This window comes from Bactrocera oleae, chromosome 2 (assembly GCF_042242935.1).
Source record: "Bactrocera oleae isolate idBacOlea1 chromosome 2, idBacOlea1, whole genome shotgun sequence".
NCBI classification, from domain to species: domain Eukaryota; kingdom Metazoa; phylum Arthropoda; class Insecta; order Diptera; family Tephritidae; genus Bactrocera; species Bactrocera oleae.
In genome coordinates, this window is record NC_091536.1 from 68,109,532 (window position 1) to 68,127,366 (window position 17,835).

The 17,835-nt window shown below is 36.1% G+C and overlaps 2 protein-coding genes across 2 annotated transcripts; one reads left to right on the plus strand and one right to left on the minus strand.

The window, feature by feature from the left end:
* The first annotated feature begins 8,762 nt into the window (after positions 1-8,762).
* Alp13 (Alkaline phosphatase 13) lies at positions 8,763-11,611 on the plus strand. Its single transcript, XM_014234383.3, has 4 exons — positions 8,763-9,250; positions 9,316-10,121; positions 10,177-10,355; positions 11,409-11,611. Exons 1-4 carry the CDS (start codon positions 8,837-8,839, stop codon positions 11,528-11,530), a joined length of 1,521 nt encoding a protein of 506 aa, XP_014089858.2. The 5' UTR covers positions 8,763-8,836; the 3' UTR covers positions 11,531-11,611.
* An 83-nt stretch (positions 11,612-11,694) lies between these two features.
* On the minus strand, positions 11,695-17,559 carry nerfin-2 (nervous fingers 2). Its single transcript, XM_014234367.3, has 4 exons — positions 17,409-17,559; positions 13,177-14,709; positions 12,904-13,112; positions 11,695-12,415 (listed from the first exon to the last, which is right to left on the minus strand). Exons 2-4 carry the CDS (start codon positions 14,686-14,688, stop codon positions 11,968-11,970), a joined length of 2,169 nt encoding a protein of 722 aa, XP_014089842.2. The 5' UTR covers positions 14,689-14,709; positions 17,409-17,559; the 3' UTR covers positions 11,695-11,967.
* Between the last annotated feature and the right edge of the window lie 276 nt (positions 17,560-17,835).

Genomic DNA, 17,835 nt, shown 5'->3' on the forward strand with positions numbered 1-17,835 from the left:
TGGTGACGGTTAGACAAACAGTGTTGCCAGTATGTTAAAAAAGCCTAGTTTATATTTTGTACTATATATGAGTAATAGAATGTGGATTTTTTAAAGAATTTTAGTTTTAGAAGTCAATATTTATTTAGTTAAAGTGAAAAATTCTTTAGAGTGGTGTCAAAAATATTTTTTCCTCTTATTTTTTTTTCGAAAATAAATTTTTTAAGGATGTCGCCAATAATGTAATAATGTATATAGATATTTTTCAATCTTGAATATACTATAGAGCCAAACTTATTAATTGCAATAGCACGATCTCAAGCCAAACTTATTATTCAGTGTAGTAGATTACATAAATTTGTAAGCAATGTGGAATGTGATAAATATTTTATTTAAACTGTAATTATTAAATTTTCTGTTTTCTTCGAAATTAGTAAAAAGTTAATATAAAAATTGAAATGCATACATAATCAAGACCATTGGAACTAATAATTTTAGTATAATTTAATTTTCATCTGATTTGTATTTCTTTTAAGTATTAAAATTCCATCCGATGTGGCGTTACTCATTATTATTATTCTTTTTCCACTTTTCTAGGATATTGTGCGCTTATTACAAGATTTAATTTTGGAAATGCAATCAATATGCACATGAGATGATAATTTCACTAAAATTGTAGAATTCATGAGAATTATATAATAAATAATTAATTAGTGGAGTAAAATATACAAACAAATACTATGATATAGATTGCATATAAATATAATATAGTATAATAATAGATAATATAAAATTATCGTATGTGTATTAAAATTATTCTAATTTGTCATTCCCTTTTTAACAGTAGATAGATATCTAATATATGTTTAAAAGAAAAAACGAAGGAGTTATATATTAAAACATTATTGCTATTGTATATTTTCCAAAACATGTAAGAAATATCCTGATTAAATTGTTCGCCATAACAATTTAAAAATTTTTTATTCAAAATAATTTTCACTAATTATATATTTTATATAATATATCACACCAATTCGAAAATTGAAAAATTATTTATTATAACTATTTTTAATTTTATGTTTTTTGTCCTTTTTCTGGTGGTTTTTCAGTCCACAAGGATTCTTATAGAGAATACCACAACTAATTATTTGACAATGCAAATACAACTCTATGCTTTTTACCAGTTTCCGTCGTCATTTCAATTTTCGTGCAGAGTTTCGTTATGTTCGTAAAAACTTATGAAAACTATGGTTTATACTTAAAAAATCTATATAATTACAGTGTTTTGTGGTAAATACTGTGCAGTGAGTGTTTTTGGTATTTCATCAAATGAAATGCCCAAGAGGTTGTGTAGAGTAGGTGAGTATTCTGGGCAGCCAGAGAGAAAAGTTTCTGTAAGAGTTTTCAGTTTAAATATATGAAAATATTAAGTGGTTTTAGTGAAAATTATTGTTTTGCTATTTGAGTTACAAGGCAAGGTACAAAAATGTGAGTTTTCTTTAAAATGGTAAAGATTTCCTTTAGTAAAGTTCTAGAAACAAAATCCCAGCAGAGAAGCCAGTCAGCAATCACCGCTTCTTTGCTTTTGTAGTTGGCTTCAAAATGTGCAGAACAAACATTAAGAAGCTTTGTAGTATTAAGCAAGGAAATATCCCGGAAAAGGCTAAAAGGGAATACTAGTAATAAGTGCTACCAAATCAAGAATCACGATTAATATGAAAACTCAATTCAACTTTTTGCTTTTTATATTATATATTCCTTTTGAATTGAATTGAAAATCTATTAAACTTTTACATTTTTGTAATATTATTTGGTCTATTTATTACTCAGTATCTCCAATTCAATTTATAATTGAGCTCGTGGCACACATATAGTAAGTAATAAATGTTGCTAAAATCCTCTTCATTTATTATTAAGTTTTTTCTAAACTTTTGCAACTTTGGATCTAAAAAATTTTAAAGCCCCTAAATCAAATTTCTTTTTTAAATTTCTAAAATTTCAAAGTCTATTACCTAAAACTTGTACACACCGGACAGCACATTTTGCAAGATACTGGCAACTCTGTTTTTCTAATTGCTTTAATAAGCTTCCGCACATTAGTTTCCGATACGCGTGTGGGATAAACTGTAAAAATTGTAATTTTTCTAAACAACAAACTAATAATAGGTGTTATTCATTGGCTTGCCTAGAAAAGTGTTGTGCAAAAAGGTTGTTGTAATTTAATGTGAAATCGGTTATAATTAAAATATTTCAGTTTTAGGTATAGGTCTTCCTTGCTTCCATCAAATGGTAAGTTAAATGTAAAAATTAATAAATATTTGAATACAAGAATGTAGAAAAGTTCGAAGTCACCTGCCCTGCATTCGAAGCAGCGTTCGCTAGTTTTCTAATTTTGTTATTGTACAATTTGACACTTCTTATCTTCTATGGTGTATACTTTTAAGCGATCGCATTTGCCACTAATATCCAACAGTTTGAGAAGTAAGGTATTGCATGCATGTATTATGCTTCCAAACTGTATTCTTAGCTAAATATACGCCCTTCTGTTATATCGATTAATATGTGACATTTTTTAATCGAATTAAATTAAACCCCTAATATACCTTCTGGTTGATGTATACATATTGTATACTATACGAGTATATGAAAATGTGAGATATCTCTATAAATTTCGAAATGTCTATTTATTCTACTATCACTTTTATGGTATATTCTTAATAACTCCTTAGCATTTATGATCCTATTATAATAAAATGATATAATATAAAAATTAAAGATATCGGTTTATACATTTCAACAGTGGAATGAAATTGACATGGGTATGTAAGTACATTTCAAACATAATTTTTAAACGAGGTGTGTTCAAAAGATAACAAGAATCTTTAAACAAAATTTTCGCGGATTTTGAAAGTCCAATTGTCAAAAATTTTTTTTTATTATCTTTGTTGATATTTGAACATGCTCCCGAAGTAATAGGATAAAAATTTCAGCTGTATTCATATCTTAATTTGTCTGCAGCAGCCGCTAAGGCGAGACGTGTTTTTATGAGCTTGGCGATTTTCGTTTGTTAAAGGAAATGTATCAAAGAATTTGTTTGTGAATTCTTGCCCAGCCTTCATATTCGCCAGATATGGCTCCGTGTGACTTTTTCCTATTTCCAAAAATAATGAGAAGCTTAAAAGGCCATCGTTTTAAAAGCATAGATGTCATTAAAATCACATCGCTGAAAGAGCTAAAGGCTATCCCAAAAATCGAGTTGATTAGTGTTGCGACGACTGGAAATAGCGCTGGCAGAAGTGCATAATTGGGGAGAAGTGCGAATGGGAAATATTTTAAAGGCGACAACATTCTCGTTAATTTTTGAACACACCTCGTACAGCAAAGTTTTTATTCTAATCTTCCCTTTTCAATGGGAAAAGAAAGTAAATTATTAAATATGTATTAATTATACATATATAATTTTTTATAAAAATACATGATTTTGGTTAAATTCAATACCAGTTCTTAACATTTCTCAATGTCTCTCTATTTTCATCGAATCTTAGTTGTTTAGTTTTTCCTTAACTTCATACTGGGTAGAGTATTTAAATATATAAATGTATGTTCATAAATACAAAAGTAAAATTGTCACGCCAATTTATTTATTATGACAAATTCAATCAAATGAATTTTACGGCAATTTGAGACACCCCCACGGTTACTAACTTGACCGCAAATTACCGTTCTTTCAATGTATGGGGAATGTGGCCATTGAGGAGACAGCAAAATGACACTATAAATGCATATACATACTTGTACTGGTATTATTTTTGAAGAATTTTAAAAAACTAGAGTTTGAAGAATTTATGTCCTTTCAATAATTTATTATTTTTAAACTCTCGCAACATGTTTCTCATAGCAAATAGTTTTGTTCAGCCAACGATTGACCATACTTGCTGGGAGGGTGTCATCACACCAATGCGTTCAATGTGACATGTAAAATCGGACCAAAACCACGCCTGCTTTGCATAAATCAGAATTTTAAATATGAACACATATGATTCTATAACTTCACAGTATAAAAATCAAGTGCCCATAAATACATCGCAACATTGCACAAAAAGCGCCTTTGGTATATGCAGTCTCACGTTTAAAAATTGTTGAAATCGATCATAATTTCCCAAGCCCCCAAATACCGTATATGTGGAACTCAATGCCTATGACTGACTTTTTTCCGAAAATACCTGTCAATTTGTGAGATTAATTATTAAAATTCAGAGAAAACTTTTTACAATAATTATGTGCCCTTGTTTCACAAATGGGTAAAATCAATCTGATAATTCCCCGCCGCCATTGAGTTGGTGCTGCAATTTTCGGTTGAGCATGCTCCCAATTAACGCTGAGCTGGCACTGAACTTAGGCACCCATAAGGGCCTACGTCAACCATTACGTGACCTCTCTGCAATGCAAAGATAATCACGGGATCAACACAGCAATTGCACATAGCGAGCGGCGACAGCGGCCCTGAGGGGGACCCAATCACATAAACATGAATAATTAAACAGAACCAAAACGCATTGATACCACAACGGAACTACGAGCAGACGGCGTTTAGCAGAAGCTCAGCAATAATGAGGACGCTTCCACTACATACTAGACGCGAAAACAGTATCCCAGTAAGCGTCGAGCAAGATACTTTGGTGAATGCGACACCTTTAGTCAGAAGGGACGATATTGGAGGAAATAGCAGTCTTCTACCAACTTGGGGAACAAGTAAAAAATCTTGTAGCCATGCTTGAGGATGGAATGTGAACTGAGGTAAAACATGTCGCAAACCTCGCCATGGTTCATAATTGCGATGCAGGTCAAGAGAAAACTCGAGAATGACAAAGAAACCTCGAACAGCAAGAGATGGCCCAATGTTGTCAAAAAACCAATGGCACAAACGCCTAACAACCGAACAACCTGCGAAACTAAAGATATCGCTCCCCCACAAGAACCTGAATGGGTACTGGTCAGCAACAAAAGTAAGCCTAAGAAAAGTAAGGCTGAACCTAAGAATACAGAACCAAAGACCCCAAAGCGGAAGGCGAAACGCTCTGAAGCTTTGGTGATTTCAAAGGTAAGCGACGCATTGGATTAGGTGCCTCCAACTGAACCTGAACCACTGCTCAGCAGCCCAAGCACTACTTGCAAAACCCGCATCAGACCTCAACACAGACGTACTACTACTCAGCGAACAGTACAAAACCCCAAGTAGTGACAGTGACTGGACTGAAGACAAAAGATTAAATTTCGCGATATGGACTTTTAGCAATCTACCATTTGAAGAATCTCCAAAAAGTCAATATAATGGCTTTGTATATGCAAAGATAAAAGGCATACATTTCTATAGTTGCTACGCTGCCCCCAGCCTATCTCTTACGCAATTTCACGACATGCTCTTCAAGCTCACAACGCACTCAAAGGAAAGGTACCGCTAGTGGTAGCTGGCGATTTAATGCATAGGTGGTCGAATGGGGAAGTACAATTACAAATGCGCGGGGTACATCCCTACTATCATCATTCGCAAATCTCGACTTAGTACTTCTTAACAACGGACGCAAACCAACTTTTATTAAAGGCAGGGCATCGTCTTATATTGAACTCACCTTTGTAAGTTCATCGATGGTTTCACAGACATCATGGCAAGTCTCCGAAATATATACTCATAGTGACCACCAAGCCATAACGTTCGATATAAATCCGCGACAGTATCAGCAGTACGATGCTCAAAAATATGACAAAACAATGGTAAAACCCAGCGACCTAGAAATGCTTGAATATGCCATTGGGCAAATCAATGAAGACACACAAGGTGATGCCCAAAGCCAAACGAAAATCATAACGAAATCACTTACAATGGTCTGCAATGCCGCAATGCCACAAAGGAACAACAAGGTAAACAAAGCACCCTCGTACTGGTGGTCCGAAGAAATCGCTCAGCTGAGAACTGAATGCTTCAGGTTTCGACGTAGGCAACAACGGGCTAGAAGAAGACGCGATCTTGAGGAACTCCTTGTCAACTTCCGGAAGAAGCGGAAATAGCTACATAAAGGAATAGCAAAGAGAAAGAAAATCACTTCCAACCTGCTCTTGTCACAAGTAGAAAATTACCCTTGGGGAAAAGCTTATCAGATAATGATGGGAAAATCAAAAAGACCCCCTATATCTCCCATTATCTTGCGCGAGATAGTTAGTGCCCTGTTCCCAAGATATGAACCCATGCGAGTGCCAGTTTTTCTAATAAATATGGATCAAATCTCAGAAGTGTCCCATGAGGAACTGAATCATGCTGTGATAAGGATAAAGATCGGAAAAGCACCTGGCCTGGACGGAATACCCAATTTCGTTATCAAGCACGTCACAAAAAGAAAACCCTAACTGTTTCGTCAAGCGTATACAAGTTGTTTGAGCAACGATACAACGGCTCGTTCTTCTCCCAAAGGGTGACAAACCTCCGGAAGAATCCTCATCGTATCACCCTCTCTGCATGCTCAATACGGCAGGAAAAGTCCTGGAAACAATTTAATAGTGTATATAATAAGTCCTGGAGAAATACACTGAAGAAGACTGTAGATTGGACCCAATGCAGTTTGATTTCGGAAAGGACGAAGCACCGTGGATGCCATAGACACCGTCACAAAACAAGCAAAAAAAGCATTGGAAGGGAGTAGATGGCGATGGGGTGATAAACATTACTGCGTTGTGCACTAATGCACTAGACTTTCTAGTTGTATTCTCACGGGAAGTGAGATAATATTCGCACTTTAAGATTTTAAGATTCAAATTTAAAATGTTATATTTTAAATATTGAAGGCGATTGAGACTGACTATAGTCATTTAAAAGCTGTGTATAGGTCTATATTACCTTTTACTAATTCACCCAAATGCTCTGCTTTCTTAACACACAACCATTTCTTCTTTCGAAAACAATTTCTAAAAACATATCTCTTACTAAGTAGAAGATCGAGATTAATTTTGTCTCTTTAACAAATAAAATTGTTGTCATCTAAACATTCTCATGAAATTCATATGACACTAGCGGTTAGAGTATTATAATCAAAACTGTTTGATTAGAGAAAGAAAAACTGCATACGTAGGTTGCCTTTTATATTTCGTGATTTGGCAAGCCTACCTCACCCGACCCAACCCTAGTGTTACAAGCTGGCAATTCACAACTTTATCGTAAAGTTTGACATTTTTGACATACTCAGAACGTTTTGACATATGAGTGTATTTGTGTTGTTTACAGTAACTTCAAATATTCATGATCATATCCGGCCAAAACATGGAATAAAATCGTGAAAGTTTTTGACGTGGATTAATTCAGCAACAGCGCATCGATGAACTTAATTCAATTTTTGGCGATGAAACTTCATCATTAAGGGGTAGTGTTTATTGATGCTATGGTGAATTCAATCGACGTCATAGATCAATCCTAGACGAATTTCGTGAAGGTCGTCCAAAATCAGTTGTTGGTCCGGAAACTATTGATGCTGTGCGTAAACTGATATTGCAAGATCAGCGTGAGATTAAGACAACTATAGGCATCATTTAACTGTAAAAAATTCTGTTCACGTTGAATCCCCGACAAATTGGACGTTTTCTTAAAGAATGTAGATAAAAATCTTCATTCATTCATCTGAAATAGTTCTTGTATTTTCTTTAATCGCCAAAATTAGTATATTCATTCAGATCCACCTAACTAACTAACGAATTATTTTACTTATGCCACAATGAACTTCATACCCAATTAGATATAAGGTGAGATGCTTACAACCATATTATTGACATATGATTTATACCTAAATACTTAATTCGTTTAATAATTAAGAATGGAAACATATCAATTCCAAACCAGGGATCTTAAAACTGTTCTTTCTTATTGATTCAAAATGTTTACTTTTTTTTTAAATGTTATCTTAAATACTTTGCGTTGCTGCAGTGATTAACAGCAATCGAGTTATATCGCTCAAACATAATAAACTTACTTCGACGTATACAAAGGTCTATTAGTTGACGGTTATCTATTCATTTAGATAAAAAACATTGAAATTATATATGAGTGTATGTAAGATATATATACTATATATGATCTACTTTGCTATGAAAGCAACCCATGTTTTATTCTCAAGAACCTAATATGTTTCGATGTAGTATACGTCAGACAGCGAAATTAAGATTTATTGTTTATCAATAATACTGATGCATACATAAGGTCCATCGTTCGAACGCTCTTGGCATTAAGTAAATAATCCTTATTGATGCAATTCATTAAAGACATAATATTTATGTATATAAGTGCTCTAAAAGTCAGTAACTACTGTGAACAGAATGTCACAAGGTTCAGAGAGGACGTTACGGAATCTTGATAGCCTAAACAAAATTCCGAGACTAAAACTAAATACCCTCTTTATTATTCTAAAAATTTGCATTGATTTTTAGTTAACACTGAAATATATTTAATGAGGTTCATTTTAAAATCGAGCCAAATTTTACATTTGATCCAGGGTTTTCAATACACTATTATATTTCAAATCTTGTTGTTAGGGTGGTGCAATGTGATGAATGAATTAGTTTTATTAAAGAATTTTGTTATAGCACAGTTAACCTTTTAGTGATGATTCCACAACACTAACTCTTAACCAAGCAATAAGAACAATAAGTATACAAGTAATTAGCATATCATTAAGTTTATCTCTCACTGATTTGGCGAAATAAGATAGCGAAAAGTCATAAAACCACGATGTAGCAGACCGCGGCGCTTCACTCCGAACAAATTTAAAATAACATAGTGTCTTCTACCCCGAATGAGTTCAGACCAACGTATCGAATTATGGAAACAAATACTAAAATGGAGCCAACAAAAGTTAGCCCCTTAAGAGTCAACACTGTGCGTATCTTTAGCTTAGCCAGTGCCTTACTGCTCACAATGATAATTACGGTGATGTGTATCGGATTTCTAATGAGTTATGAGGTGGCCACTGAGGTATCCAGCATAGAGGACATACCCTATTGGAAGGACAAACTGCCGCCGGAGCAACAGTTATGGTACGATGAAGCAATTGAAGAGCTACAGTTGGCGTTGAAAAGAGACTTGCATAAGCAGCTGGCGGATAATGCGATCATCTTCCTGACGAGCGGCATTGATACGGAGACAATGGCCGCAGCGCGTGCATTGCTAGCGAACCGAACCAAACCACAGACAGTGTTGAGCTGGGAGCGATTTCCACATCTCGGCAGATTGAAGGTTGTGTGGCAGATTATTATTTTTTTTTTTGTGTTACTAGTAAAGAGAAACATATACATTTTTAGAATAGTTGCAGCAGCACGGATCTCTGTGATCCATTCACTGTAGCCAGCGCCATTTTTAATGGTGTGCGCTCCAACTTTCGTGTCGGTGGACTCGATTCTGGTGTGTTGTTTCGCGATTGCGCTGCTGCGGCAAATGTTAGTCATCATGTGAAGAGCTTAGTAGAGCAAGCACAGGAGACTGGACTACGTACCGGATTTGTGACTACCCTACGTGTTACCGGTGCAAGCATGGCGGCGTTGTACGCACGTACACCGAACACAGCTTGGGAATGTGATGCTGCATTGCCGGTAGCAGCTACCGCTGCCGGTTGCGTTGACGTGGCGCAGCAACTGATCAAAAGTAAGACTGGTCGTAATGTGAATGTGATCATGGGTGGCGGGCGACAGACGCTCGTCTCGAATGTGCCCAACACGGTTTGGGATCCCGTCGACGAAACAACTTGCAATTCGCAGGACAGTCGTAATATCATCAGCGATTGGCAGTTGATGAATGTGAAGCTCAAGCGCAACTTCGCCGTGTTGCTGAATAGGGACGACTTACGCGAGTTGAATGGTACTAACGTCGACTATGTCATGGGTATTTTCGCTAACAACAATTTGCATCACACAAATGATGTGGATGCGCGTAGGCGCCGCGTTCCACAATTGTCCGAAATGATAGCGAAAAGCTTAAAAGTGTTAAAGCGTAAAAACAAGAGATATCTGTTGGTTGTGGAGAGTGGCGTCGAGTCCACAGCAAGTGTAGATAAGCAAATGGGTACTCTATTGCAATTAAATGACGTAGTGGAGCAGACTCTGAAGAAAAGGTGAAAAATTAGTTGAAGTTCTTTATTTGCTTTTTATTATTTTTAAATTTGTTAGTGAAAGTGGAACGCTGGTTTTGGTGCTTTTCACCAATGGCAAGTATGTACGTAATGCAGTCGAAAGTAGTGCTGAAACAGATGTTACAGCTAACGTGGTTGACTTTGGGAGTGAAGGAAACACATCTATAGACAGGCGTTTATTCGATATGGCCACGGAAGCTGTAGTTTATGCAAAAGGTATGACATGGAACACATGCGATGCTAATATTATTATCTTCATCACGTGAAGAAGTTTGTTAAGATTTTCGGACAGTTTATTATATTCCAAGACTTTTGACCTAAGTTGTATCTTAAGACCGATATAAAGTTATGAGAAAACGTTTTTCTTTTAGACTGCCGACCACTATTCAAACCTTCATTCGTTCCTATAACTTATTCAACTCACTTGATTATGATGGTACTTCAATTTCAAAAATTTAATTTCGACTGAAACAACGAACGATTATTTAAAAGTACTGCAAAGAAGATAAAGTTGAAGAAATCAAGATATTTTTTAATGGAAAAAAGAAACTAGAATATAGACTAAGCATTTAAAAGAAACCTGTAAAATGATTTGTGTCACCTTACCATTAATATTACTTAGGATTATGCCCTCTGATTTCAAAATTAAATCAGTGTTAGAATCTAATATGTGCTTATTCTTCATATAAAATATTCTTATTCTTCTTTGGCATTATAATAGATACACAAAACTTTAGCATTTGCATCTATCCTTTCCGAGTTCGCGCCAGTTGTACATATCTGGTTGAAGTGAAAGACGAGTTCTTTCCTGCTGGTTTCGAGTAAATACACTGAGGATTGATCAAGATATGGTCTGGCCTTGATCAAATCGTCAGCTCTCTTCGCTCGTTACGAAATGAGATGTTCTGCTATAAATCTTAGCTGCATATAAAAGCCTTTATTTTATTATTGAGCATACAGACAAATCGTGTCTTTTGAACTCCGTCGATAATTGAAATCATGGAAACATGTCAGCTCTTTTTAAAAAACATCAGTTAAAATCAAGTCCTAAAATTGAGTGAGGGGCTTTCCGAATAGAGCATTTCAACTCAAGTTTTATATATATATCTTTACAGTTTTGAGGAGTGAAAAATGTAGTAATACACCTATTACGGGATCCATCTCATTGCTAGTTAAATATCAATTATGCATTGTTCGCGTCTAAAAATAGTCTGAGCAATAACCCCTTTCCTAAATTATGTAGTTATAATATTCTTGTCTCCGTTATAGGACCACGGTCTTACCTACTACATGGCGTTCACGAGGAAACTTATATGTCGTATGTCTTATCTTATGCATTACAAATGGGTCATTTCAAGCCAAATTCCGATATCGAAAAAAGGCATAGATAAATGGTTATATTTGCAGTTTTATTAATTACATTTTATTAATTAAAACCAATAATTATTACAATAAATACTCGTTTAAGTACATATGTTTTTGTGTATATATTTTATTTAGCTAAGGAAAAAATCTAAAATTCAAAACTATCTACAACCTCTCCATATCATTTAACACTTACGCAACACCTCTAAATATTTCCACTGTATGCCGTTAAGGGTACCGCTACAGCTGCCGTATCTGTTGTTCTCGTTTCTCGTGTTGTTGTTGCGGCCGGTAACCAACTGAAATGTCGTGGAACCGCAGCAGCAGCATTGACTGCATTCAAACCATTCGGCGGTGGTCCGGCCGCTGCCGTCGGCAACTGTGACAATTCTCTGCTTAGAGTTGTTGTTGTCGTTACAGTGGTACCGAGTGCGATGCGCGGCACCGGACGCACAATGTTGGGTCATTTTGCAATTAAGGCGGTGGGCGGCGGTACATGTGGTGGGCGTGGTGAAAAGGCTGTCGCAGCGGCTGTTAAGTTTCGCAAATGGTTCGCCTGCACATATTGGAAGGCGGAAGAGTGATCCAAGTGCTGGGATAGATACAATTCGCCCAGTGAGTAAAAGCGTCGCTGATCAAAGGCTGGGAAGGGAAACGGATTGAAACGCTGCGGATACGGCTTGATCGTGTGCGGATGGGCGACGCCAAAATGCTGCGATGCCTGTGTATGTGGTGCGCGTGGCACTGGTACTGTAGCCGTTGCGTTGGTGAAGGGGAACTGACTTTTAGACTGTTGCATTGGATGGGTGAACGCTGGATTTGCAATTGAGTTGGAGTTTTTGAAGATTTCCAAAGATTTGAGATTCTCCAAAATCTGATGGGAAGCTTGATGTTTTTTCAGGTAGGCATGGCTGTAAGATAATAAAAAGGAGTTGAACGATGTAAGTGTGGGTTGATTTTTGGGCATAATGATGTAACAGAAATTTTTGTAAATTGTGTATACATAAAATTTTTGGAATATTTCGGGAGAGCTTTTATTTTGACGAATAAATTATCCCTTAGAGCGTCAACCATACAACGGGAAATCTATAAATTTAAAATCTTAATATCCGAAATATTTATATTCTTTCGCGATATGAAGTGGTTTGATAGCGATTTTTGTTCCCGTTGCTCTCCATATTAACGATCAATTTCTCTTACAATTTTCTTCAGGCTCTTTCTTATGATGCCAGACATACATTATGGAAAGCACAATGCACGGAAATTTGCATATTCGATAAGGTTTAGGCCCGGTCTCACTGATTTTTGGTACGAATTTATGTTTGCTTAAGGTAGTCATATTTTTAAACCCATAATTTTAATCAAGCATAGTCCAAACTTAAACTTGAGTTTTACTTACCGTCGGAAATGTTTGCCACACTGCGTGCAAGGATAGACACCCTCCGCCCCGTCGTCGACGAGATTCACCTTCTCATGCCGCATACCAGCCACTGCTCCTGTTTGTTCGTTCAAGTGTCGCTTCTTGCTCTGTCCGCTGCTCGCCATTAACTCGGACTTTGGCTTATGCCAACGGCGATGTGAAGCCAAATTAGCGGGACAATTGAAGACCTAAGCAAAAAAAAAAATAAATAAATTGATTGTCTAAAAACTGCCTGAAGTTCGCTCCAGCAACCTTTTCGCACTCCGAACACTTATACTCGATGTGCACGATGCGCGGACAACGGTGTTGCGCTAGTTGGAACGCGTCATCGTATAGAGTACGGCACAGCTGGCATAAGTAATCGCCGATTTTGTTGTCGATACTGGCCAAAATCGCCTTAGCCTCTTCGGTGATTTCGACCACATTGAAAGCCGGATCAATGTCACCTTTGCGCACTACCAACTCTTCGTCGTCGCGTAGCTTTCGTATAATGGTGCCCGAGACAGGGCTGATGGTCTCCTCATCGATCGTCTGATGATGCTTACGCAGCTTCATGCGTTTTCGCTCCGATTTATGCGAACGTTGCTGATGTGTTCGTCCAAAACTATTAGCTTTCGCTGGTGGCTTCTCTACATGTGCCGCTCTAATGTGTTCACTCAAGTCTGCCTCATTTATTGATGTCAATACGGTATTTGTTTGTTTTCTAGTCAGTAAATTATTATCTTGCCTCTTCTCCACATGAGGTACTAGAAAGTCTTTTTCGAATAATTTCGCCAAACCGTTGATTGCGCGATGATGTAACTCCTCATTGTCGTAGATGAGTTTGTTGCGTGTCAAAGCTTTGCCGGACTTTGCGATCTCCTCCTCCAATTCCTGACACTGCAGACGCTGTGTGAAATTGGCGCTATTGAGCGGATTTAAGTCATCGTCGTCGTTGCCCAGTATATCGACATACTCCTCTTCCTCATCTGCCGTCTCCATCTCTTCATTATCAATGCTTTCCCTCGCGCATCTGTTCTGACTTTCATTACTGCTGGCATCTACGTACATTGTTGTTGTTGGTCTGAAATCAGTCATCCTGTTCGCCAGTACCGCCGCAGCTTCTTCATCTTCGTCATCGTCTTCGTCGTCGATTTCCTCGTTGTAATCGTGTGAACTGACAAGTGTGTCCTCCTCATCCTCAGTCAAGACAATCGTTTCATCGTCCACGCAAATAATGGGCAATGGGCTTTGTTGTGGCGACCGTTGCATTTCATCCGGTTGTTGCTGTAATCTTGCTTCGTGCGGTATGGTTGGCATTGGCATTGCGGTTGCTTGACTTTCTGGAATTTCTTTAAAGCTGCTCCGCACATCGTGTAAACTGTTTTTATATCCGCTAGACGACGTTGTGTGCTGCATCGGATATTCGTCGTGGCGACAGTCGTACGCTAACGGTAGTTGAGATAGGTAATTGCTACCAGCACTAACTTCCTTTGCTGTGTGTGTAGATGAGGGTCTGCCAGTTGCTGGTAGCAACGGTGTTAACGGTGTTTGTTGATTTGCTCCCATGGCGTGCGGTCGCCAAAGATAATTCTCGTCTGACATTAATCTTTGACGCTTTCGTGGCGGTGAGGGTGTTGAGGGTGGCGTAATCGGTATTAGATTGGTGGCGCGCAGCGATAAGTCAAGTGGCGAGAGCAGTGTAGCAATTGATCGACCGAATTGTGGAAATGTTTCATTGATGTTGGGCAGAACTTTGCAATCCGTATATTGTTCGTTCAACATTTTTTGTTTTTCTTTGCTCAGCTACGTGGAGGGAGAGATTAAAAAGAAGTTGGTTTTGAAACTATGATCCGAAGGTATTTGTATCCAAATGCAAGAAGCTACATAAACCAGATAGCCTTATTAAATTCGCTTCTTTTTAATGTGTAACGGATTAATTTATATTTTTTGCGAACCATCAGTCATTATAAGAAAACATCTGGTTGAATTTAAAAAAAATAAACTACAGCACCATTCGGGAACTGTCCAGTTTACAAATAAGAGTTCATTATTTGTATGAGGTAGATTCCACGAATAATTAAAAGGTTGTTCGTATAAATTTTTTTAGAAGTATATGACACAAACCTAAAAAAAACTTTAAAATTCTGTTCAGGAAAAACTTGGAAGAGTTTCGTAATCGTCTCAATCAATTACTTTGAAAATCATATAGCAATTTATATTAATCTGAGTAGTGTTATAAATGGATAAATTATGAGGGGCCGAGTTCTTAGAAGATCTTGCTGAGCGCTGGAATTAAAAGAGTAAAAATTCGGACGACGAAAGTTGATCTATAATATGAAAGTAGCAGACTATAAGCTCTTTGGTCTGTTAGGGGGAATCAAGTATTAAACAGTAGGAGAAAAACCAAGGAAAAAGATCTAAATAGCACTAGGAATACTAGCTGATCTCTGAATCTATCTGAATGATATAAAGGAAATTCTGGAATATCGAGTTTAACCTGCGTAAAAGCTATCTATGATATCTCATTTCCCAATTTTTTCTCACAGATCTAGTAAGAGGAAAATGTTTAAGAATTAGTTAGAGAAGATTATAACTAGGTTGGTAAAAGAAAGAAATTTTAACTATCTTGAAACGATATTACCTTCTCCCCTCATTCTTTCGTCTAATTAATTATTTATAAAATTATTTATGGTTTAAAAATTTTGAGAGCGGTATATGGAAAATAATAAACCATATAATAGTTTTAGAAATCCTGAACATTGGTTAAACTGAAGAATATTAGTTAAAGCGACATATTTTTTTCAGCAGTCGTTAGCAATATCTCAAGTGATGGCTTACACTCGACATAACCTCTCAACACAGATGTGTAGTTGAACCGAATTTCAATGAAATATAGAGTTCTTTCCGCAAAATGATATATACGTTTTATATATAGTGGAGGGTAATATCTTCCTATTCCTTTATTATCGTATGACCCCTACAACACAATTATATTATACCCTAAACAGTAGGGTGGAGCAATAAAAAAAAATTTTTCTTTTGCTTATTGTGAGGGTAGGTTATACAAGTAGATCTGTAGACTATAAAAAAAAAATTTTTTTTGGACAAAATAAAAAATTTTTAACATCTAGAAGCGGCCAACTCAGTTTTAAAGAAAATTTCGTGTTGAAAATTTTTTTGGACAAGAAAAAATTATTTTTGGTTTAAATCTTTACATGTATATAAAAACTACCGAATGTGATGGTTTTTCACTCCAAATTTATTTTAACGCTTAAGGAAAGCATGTGGTCGTTTAAGACTTTTTTTTAAAACTCCAATAATGACCACAAAATTTTTTTTTAAATTGATAACTTTGAATTGACCTGAAAGAGGACTCTCCACAGCTTCTAGAACACTTATCAAACATTTTTAACGAAAATTTTTTTTAACTCGAAAATTGCCTTTAAAACTGAGTTAGAATTTTTTTTTTATAATCTACAAATTTTACCCTCAGGCTAAGCAAAAAAAAAATTTTTTTTCGCTCCACTCGACCTAACAGGATACACTAAGTTTTCCACGAAGTTTGTAACACCCAGAAGGAAGCATCGAAGACTCTCTAAAACTCTGGATCACTATAGCTGCTATAAAAACTGAACGATCGGAATCAAGTGCTTGTATGGAAAGCTCTTTCTTTTGAAGATATATATTTTCGAAATTTTGTGTGGATTATTGTTTAAGGCAATGGTGCAATATCCAAAGAAATTGCTGTCATACAAACTTTTGGAACATAAGTAATGATTTTCGTTAAAATATCTCGAGTTATAGTGAAGACACCCATATATTCCTGTCGTTAGAATCTAGAGCAGTAATAATTTAAACCACAGCATAGTAGATAAGTGAAATTGTACGAATTACTTCGAAATTTGTGCACCAGATTAATAGATTATTAGCAAAAAAGACATACAAATGTGATAAAAAGTGATTCTTATAATTAATTGGGGTGCAATTTTACCCAAGAGAAGTTTTCATATGTGAAAAATGATAGACACATAATGAAAGTAATAATGTGTCAGTACTTCTTTCATAAAAATGAGGAAGTCATTGTATTTTATACATATTTTTTCTTTAACGACTGATTTCAGTTTCAAAAATCATCCTCGCGTAACACTGATTATGGAACTGTAACAATTTTGATATAATTTCTCTCTTCTCGGGTTAATATATAGCTATATAATATAAAGATAGACTTATGAATCCTGACTTAATCAATAAAAATTTTCAAACAAATATTTTTGTCATTTATCCTTAATTTTTTTTTCTCAACTCTTTAATTAAGAGTAAGAGCAAGTCTATGCACTGCTATAAAATCATTTTAATTCTCTGTCATGAGGTACAACCAAACTCAACAACTAATTGGTTTCAGTTTTTTTTTGTAAACTATATTTTCATCTTTAATTTTATAACTTCACCATATTTCTCATAAACAGAAGCACTTTTCATCTCAACATATTTTATTAACATACTTTTTTAAATGCAGGATATTTTCACACGGAAATCACAATGAACGTCATTACTCCACGAATTCTTGGTGATTTTCAAAATTTACTCAGCAAACAATTACAATATAAATCAGTATTTAGTTTCAGATACAAAAAACTTTTCACATTTTACTACAGAAGAAACTTTTACACTGCTTTATCGCGTCGTTAGAGTAGTTGTACCGCATGCGAGCGCCCGTCAAAGTAAACTGATTGCCACCAATATTGCGTACGCTTGGGTCACCTGTCGCAATATGTCAAATTGAGTTTGAGAACAACAAAGGCCAACATAGAAAGGCAGCCAGCCAGCGAGCGAGCCAAATAGCCAACCAACAGACGCTCCCACTACAAGCTACAAACTCCAAGGACACGCATAAAACCAATCGACTTACACCCAAACATACGAGCGTGA